The sequence below is a fragment of the Onychostoma macrolepis genome, chromosome 16, assembly GCF_012432095.1.
Source record: "Onychostoma macrolepis isolate SWU-2019 chromosome 16, ASM1243209v1, whole genome shotgun sequence".
NCBI lineage: Eukaryota > Metazoa > Chordata > Actinopteri > Cypriniformes > Cyprinidae > Onychostoma > Onychostoma macrolepis.
Window position 1 is genome coordinate 10,470,672 of NC_081170.1, and position 7,664 is coordinate 10,478,335.

The window sequence follows — 7,664 nt, forward strand, 5'->3', positions numbered from 1 at the left end:
GCTGGCTCAGAGGACATGGTCTGAATGCTAATAAACTACTAAAGAACATAGGCCTCGTTTACACTGCAGGTCTTGATGCTCAATTCCGATTTGTTGCCTATATCGGATTTTTTTTTTTTTTTGCTGTCTGTTTACACGTTCTTTCAATTGTGACCCATATCCGATTAATTTGTTTACACTTGCCATACCATCTGAAACATCCCGCATGCGTTGTCATTTTTGAGCCTCCAGGACGTGCTTCCTCCCGAGAATAATGTGACCTGTGCTGACAAAACAAGTCGAGCAAATTTGAAAAATGAGTTATTTTTATTTTCACATTCTCCATTAAAAGACCTTCAAAATGATGTATGATTTTTTTTTTAATCAAAAAATGATTGCTACACCCATTTAAAGTCTATAAATCAGCAAGGTTGATAATGAGAAAGATTAAAGTTTTCCTTTTTTAGAGTAAAGTTCTTTTCTTATTAATAATTAGGCTACCATATTAATAATCACAATACAGCTGTTTTTTTATTTTATCTTCTCTATTATAAATAAAAACAGATGGAGGGGAAAAAAACAGTATAGGAACAAATAGCCAAGAAACAAATAATGCATTACCTTTATCATTTTACATCTAAACAAAAGCATTCATATAGCCTACGAAAAGCAAATGATCAAATGTAAAAATCACTTCAGTGTGTACATTACAAATAAACTGATTATTAAAACTACAAAAGCAGTTAAATGAAGTGCTACCAGTGATTATTCCCTCTTTTAGGCTATTGATAGATAATATTGAGACAGTACGGCCTACTGTAATGCACGAATCATATAAAGTTACACATCAGATGTTTTTCCCCATCAGTTCCTCAAGCATTCACTTGAGACAGAACAGATTATGTTTGCGGAAATACTGTAATTCTGTGTATTTATCGAGATCGCATGCCGTTATGCACGCTCTTCAGATGACAGTCAGCGCGAGAAGTGAGCGGAGGAAGGTAATCCTCTCAGAAAATATACAATTAAAGGTACTTTTAGATGTTTAATTGCTATTTGGAGCATTGGGATAGCTTAATGAGCTATTTTTTGTGAAAACCTCAGATTCGACTAAAATCGAAATTATTCCCCTTTTTTTTATATATATATACACATATATATACACAGGTGCTGGTCATATAATTAGAATATCATCAAAAAGTTGATTTATTTCACTAATTCCATTCAAAAAGTGAAACTTGTATATTATATTCATTCATTACACACAGACTGATATATTTCAAATGTTTATTTCTTTTAATTTTGATGATTATAACTGACAACTAAGGAAAATCCCAAATTCAGTATCTCAGAAAATTAGAATATTACTTAAGACCAATACAAAGAAAGGATTTTTAGAAATCTTGGCCAACTGAAAAGTATGAACATGAAAAGTATGAGCATGTACAGCACTCAATACTTAGTTGGGGCTCCTTTTGCCTGAATTACTGCAGCAATGCGGCGTGGCATGGAGTCGATCAGTCTGTGGCACTGCTCAGGTGTTATGAGAGCCCAGGTTGCTCTGATAGTGGCCTTCAGCATTGTTGGGTCTGGCATATCGCATCTTCCTCTTCACAATACCCCATAGATTTTCTATGGGGTTAAGGTCAGGCGAGTTTGCTGGCCAATTAAGAACAGGGATAGCATGGTCCTTAAACCAGATACTGGTTGCTTTGGCACTGTGTGCAGGTGCCAAGTCCTGTTGGAAAATGAAATCTGCATCTCCATAAAGTTGGTCCGCAGCAGGAAGCATGAAGTGCTCTAAAACTTCCTGGTATACGGCTGCGTTGACCTTGGACCTCAGAAAACACAGTGGACCAACACCAGCAGATGACATGGCACCCCAAACCATCACTGACTGTGGAAACTTTACACTGGACCTCAAGCAACGTGGATTGAGTGCCTCTCCTCTCTTCCTTCAGACTCTGGGACCCTGATTTCCAAAGGAAATGCAAAATTTACTTTCATCAGAGAACATAACTTTGGACCACTCAGCAGCAGTCCAGTCCTTTTTGTCTTTAGCCCAGGCAAGACGCTTCTGACGCTGTCTGTTGTTCAAGAGTGGCTTGACACAAGGAATGCGACAGCTGAAACCCATGTCTTGCATACGTCTGTGTGTAGTGGTTCTTGAAGCACTGACTCCAGCTGCAGTCCACTCTTTGTGAATCTCCCCCACATTTTTGAATGGGTTTTGTTTCACAATCCTCTCCAGGGTACGGTTATCCCTATTGCTTGTACACTTTTTTTCTACCACATATTTTCCTTCCCTTCGCCTCTCTATTAATGTGCTTGGACACAGAGCTCTGTGAACAGCCAGCCTCTTTTGCAATGACCTTTTGTGTCCTGCCCTCCTTGTGCAACGTGTCAATGGTCGTCTTTTGGACAACTGTCAAGTCAGCAGTCTTCCCCATGATTGTGTAGCCTACAGAACTAAACTGAGAGACCATTTAAAGGCCTTTGCAGGTGTTTTGAGTTAATTAGCTGATTAGAGTGTGGCACCAGGTGTCTTCAATATTGAACCTTTTCACAATATTCTTCAAATTCTAATTTTCTGAGATACTGAATTTGGGATTTTCCTTAGTTGTCAGTTATAATCATCAAAATTAAAAGAAATAAACATTTGAAATATATTAGTCTGTGTGTAATGAATGAATATAATATACAAGTTTCACTTTTTAAATGGAATTAGTGAAATAAATCAACTTTTTGATGATATTGTAATTATATACCCGTATATTGATCTTAAATATATACATAAATAATCATATGTCACATACAATTTGGCATTTTAAAACGTTTAAAAAATGCTACATTATGTAGATAAAAATGGGACAAATAATTACATAATAATGTATTCCTAATTTAAGCAAATGAATAAAATAAATGAATAAATAATAAAAATGCATCCCTTATTTTGCCTTGCTAAAGGTGGCAACCATACTGGAGATGGAGCTGCAGTGTTGTGTGATGATTGATAAGAGCTGATCAGCATGTAGCACTGTTTAGAAACACCAAGAGTCCTGACAAAATATAATTTAATTGGGCACACAGTATACATTTGAGAAGAAGCTGTGGGGTATAAAGAATTTATGTGGCAAATTTACCTGATAAAAGCAAAATCACTGCCTTTCAAAAATGAAATTTGCATAACCAGAAAAAATAAATTCTATTAATGATTCAGAATAAATGCTGTACTGAAAACCTGCCAATCTTCAGGTAGTGTAACTTCTGATGTCGGTTCAAAGCTGTCCTTAGCTGTCACCTGTCTAAATTATTAATAATTTTTCTGCAAGTTTGAAGGTGAAATAATGTCACTCTGTAAATCATGAGTCATTTCATTTTTAATTTTTCCTCAGGCAAAGTTTTCATCAGTGCTCATTTTTATTTTGTTGATAGATAATAATGACATGTACTGTAATAATAGTAATAATCGGCCTGAATTTTAAAAAGGTTAAAACCTTGTACACAATCTCATAATTCTGTACTATAAACTACAACAGTATTTTAAACACTTTTTTTAAATTATTATTATTATTGTTTTGGGTTTTTTTACTTCTGAAGAAATAAGTGGTGCTTTCTCGTCACCTGAGTGTTCTCAGTTGTTGCCAGGACATTGCTAAGTGGTCGCTAAGGTTTTCTGAGTGGTTGATAAGTAGCAACTTTCTAATCCACGTTAAAAGACATTCTGTTCTCTATATTGGTCCCTCAAAGTACGTCTATTTGATTTTTCTCCTATTTTATAATCTGTCAGCTGAAAGGCCGTGTCAAAAAGTAATAACACAAGCTGTATAATGTGAGCTTTCTTTCAGGTGTGGATTTATGTGAAAGTTTCTCCAGGGGAAGATTTGCACTAAATTTTATTGGCATGTAGGTGTTCAATAAAATGGGAGACAGAACTGAATTGCTCCGGCAGCTCAGACAGCTGTATTCAGACAATTACAGAGAGTTAGTATGCAAGTATATTGCAGATATTCTGCAGAAAGCCACTGATTCAGTTGACAGGTGCAGACAGCAAGCTATTTTCTACTCAGGCATTTGCTCACATAACAAGGTCAGAGAACCAGGCAGTTTGCTGCAATTTTGCCATTAGGCTGCACGAGTACAGTGCTGCATAAAGCATCTTCCTAATGCACATCAAGAGATTTTTTTAATCATGCTGATAGTTGAAATGAAGTATGAACTAATAAGGCATTGCGATTTACTGGAATGTCTTCCGACAACCGGAAACAACATCCTTGTCCTTGATTTCATTGTTTTTCATTTTCTCCCAACAGTCTTTTAGACACACTGTCAAGAACACATTCGCCAAATCCCATACGTGCATTCTCACCTTTTTTTATCTTGCAGACTGACATCATGAGTCACTGTAGACCCCAGATGTCAGAAAATAGCTCAGCCTTAAAGCGTGCGCTGCAAAAGCAGAGCTTTTGAAACAAAACACCATCACTCTTCACTTTTAGAGATCACAGGCTGAGTTGAAGACAATAATGGAGCCATAATGAGTGAAAAAGGCCATCTTTAAACTGGTGGTTTAGTCAATGATATGATGGGTACAGCGTGGACGGGCCTCCTCCATTATGATTGGTGGATCGCCCAGTAGTAAATCTTCATCCCCCAACGCAGAGTTCAGTTCTGAGTTCACGAAGTTGGGGATGTTAAAATGCGCCAAGAGCGCTGCCTCTCGTTCCGCCCTGGTGTCCATGACCATGCTTTGCACGACTAGGCCGACCGTTTCCACCTGGTCTCTAGAGTCGCCACTGCCTGTACGTCCATGGGCGGCACCAACAGTGGCCCTGCCTCCTTCTCGCTCTTCTTCGTTTATGTAACAGTGAAAAAAAGACCGGGACTCTTCCAGCAATGGGCGAGAGAGACTCGTTCGGGTGTCTGCCTCACGTTGGCGGCCCAGACCCTCAGCGCAGCTTGTGAGACGCATTCGTTTCTCATAAGGCTCTGCGGCCCTGTGGGATTGAGACAGGAGCGTTGAACTCAAAACCTCATCACCAGGTTTAAACAGCTTTATTTCCCTTTTCTAATCAAGATGAAATGAGCATCGGTGCTTCTGGAGTGTGGGAGTACTCTTATCTTATATTCTATCCTCCTTCTGTGTGTGTGTGTGTGTGTGTGTGTGTGTGTGTGTGGGAGCACATATTCCTATCCTCTCTTTTCAATGATCTTGAGTGTAAGAGGTTTCTGTTGGTCCGTGTTAATGGATGACTCACATCTATAGAGCCGTTTAATTAAAAGAGCACTAAACAGACTGTCAGCCCGGCCCCTGAGCTTCCCAACTGCTCCATTAGACCAGAGGCTGGGGACTAATAGTGCTGCACTATTATAACTAAGTGTAATTACATACAATAAACGTCCTTAGAATTATTTGCCAATACATTTGAATGTAGAAAGAGGGCATTATTGGGCATTAATTTGCTTTTAAATGAATTCTGGTTAGTTACCAGAACACAGAGAGAGATAATTGTTGTGCTTGTGTATGTGCATGCATATGGGTGCATTTGTGCGCATTAATAAACATGAGCATGCGACAAGACAGATGCGAGGATAGATTGAGCATGAAATGAAATGATTGTCGCAGTGCCTATATTTCTGAGTTTATGAAGGTTAAAGTTGCCAGACGTTATGCTAATTGGACCAAGATTTCAGATTGTTGTGTGTTTAATCAAAGTTTCCTGAAAATAATCTTTGTTGGTCTAAAGAAGTGTTACATCGGAGACACTGACCTAGCAGAGAGCTAATGAGAGTGAGGGAGGCCACAAACACGGACAGAGACGCACACACAGAGAGAGAGAGAGAGCTCTGAATCTAAGGATAATGAGGCAGCTAGGTGGCCAAAATGCAGGCAGCGTGAACCTGAAAAACCATGCTGAAACACTGTCTTGGTCCAGTGCATCGTGCTTGGGGTGCAGATATGAGAGAGATGAATTGACCTATTGGGAATTTACACTGTCTGCACTTTTGTTTGGTCTGTTCTGTACTGTCCTTGCCACAAAGCCTGATAAACAAAACTGGTATTTCACAGAATATTAAAATATATACTTACTCTGGGTGTGGCGCTCCTGTTTTGGTCAGAAGAGTCAGAACAAAAAACATAAAAATGACAAAAACTGCAAGACCCACCCAAAAGCCGATCACAATGGAATCTGCAGGAGGAAACAAAGCTGAGTGACCTAAAAATGCAACTGATTTTTTTTCTGTTACTGTCTCTACTTGCATTACCCCAAATTACTTAAAATGGGAAATAAAATTTGAAAAAAAAAATCTATTTTATCATTGTATAATCTATAAATTCATGTTTACAGTTTTTCGATTTTTAACTGACAAGGTTACTACATATTGCATGTATAGAAGACAATACTACTTTTTATGTGATTTTATATATATGTGTGTGTGTGTGTATATATATATATATATATATATATATATACGTACATACAATGTCATAATATATAAATGCTAAGTTTTTATGTCATAATACACAGTGTAGCTATCAACAATTTATATTTATGCATACATTTTTTTTATATATTTACATAAACATTTGCATAATTGTCTATTACAGTACTGTGTGCTGGATAAACTTTTGTTTTTCATTACACATTTTTAAAGTAGGTTTTTTTATTGTTTTTTTTTTAAACATTCATCTCACAATATCTTACCATTATCCCACAGAAAATGATGACAAGCTGAAGCAACCACATCAAGCTATAATGGACTAAATGTAGCAAACACTTACATCGATGTGCTTTGAGTCCCTCAAAAGACACGGGTTCTTCGTCGTCGTAGTATTCGTAACTCCATTCATAATTGTGATTTGGTATACTAGTGCTGTTTAAATGCTGGAACCTCGGCATCTTCAATCACAGATCAAAACTGCTAATAAGAGCACTTACGGGAAAGAAACATCACAGTTTCTTACAGCAGTCGGTGCTACAACACAATCATCTGCTGCATCCAGAGCTGAGAACGGAAGCAGCTGTTTTAACGCCGATACTGCCAACGAATTCATCCTTATCCTGCGAACATCTCACGTCTGCGTGCTCAAAGGAAAAAGTCAAAGACACAAATGTGGTGTAGGTGGGCGGTCTGTAAGTAGCACCGCTACTCGTGAGGTCTCCAGCGGTATCGAGAGAACGCACTGAATATATGACGAGATCACGCATCTCTCTCATCCATCAGCTCGCGCGTGAATGGAAAGATGTCACGCGCCGCGGGGGGCATCCGAGAGCGCTTCTTTCTATATTTTACAGCCTATGATATTTTTACATTTACACTTAACATTTGTCACACTTTTTAATTAATTAATATTAATATCCAATTTAATTTTTTATTTTTACTTTTTCTGGGCACTAACCTAAGTCTTGGTTGCAATAAAATCTATTACATTTACATTTATTGTCTAGGGGGGAAAAACAGCTCTCGAACATACTTTCGTTTGTGACAACATGCCCCTTTGTGTTACATTATCCACCCTAAGGGTGGGTTGCACCAACAAGGATTAAGCTTAAATCTAGATTAAGTCAAGGTTTATCTAATAATTCTGTTGCACCAAACTTTAAACCTTGTTTAAAAATAAGAAGATTTACATTTAAACCATCAGTTTGATCCTGGATTTATTGTATATTTAAAATAGATTA

The 7,664-nt window shown here is 37.7% G+C and overlaps 1 protein-coding gene across 1 annotated transcript; it reads right to left on the reverse strand.

The window, feature by feature from the left end:
* Positions 1-3,036: 3,036 nt before the first annotated feature.
* Positions 3,037-7,195, reverse strand: mrap2a (melanocortin 2 receptor accessory protein 2a). The gene is made up of 3 exons (XM_058747130.1): positions 6,764-7,195; positions 6,071-6,170; positions 3,037-4,976 (listed from the first exon to the last, which is right to left on the reverse strand). Exons 1-3 carry the CDS (start codon positions 6,879-6,881, stop codon positions 4,550-4,552), a joined length of 645 nt encoding a protein of 214 aa, XP_058603113.1. The 5' UTR covers positions 6,882-7,195; the 3' UTR covers positions 3,037-4,549.
* Positions 7,196-7,664: the final 469 nt, after the last annotated feature.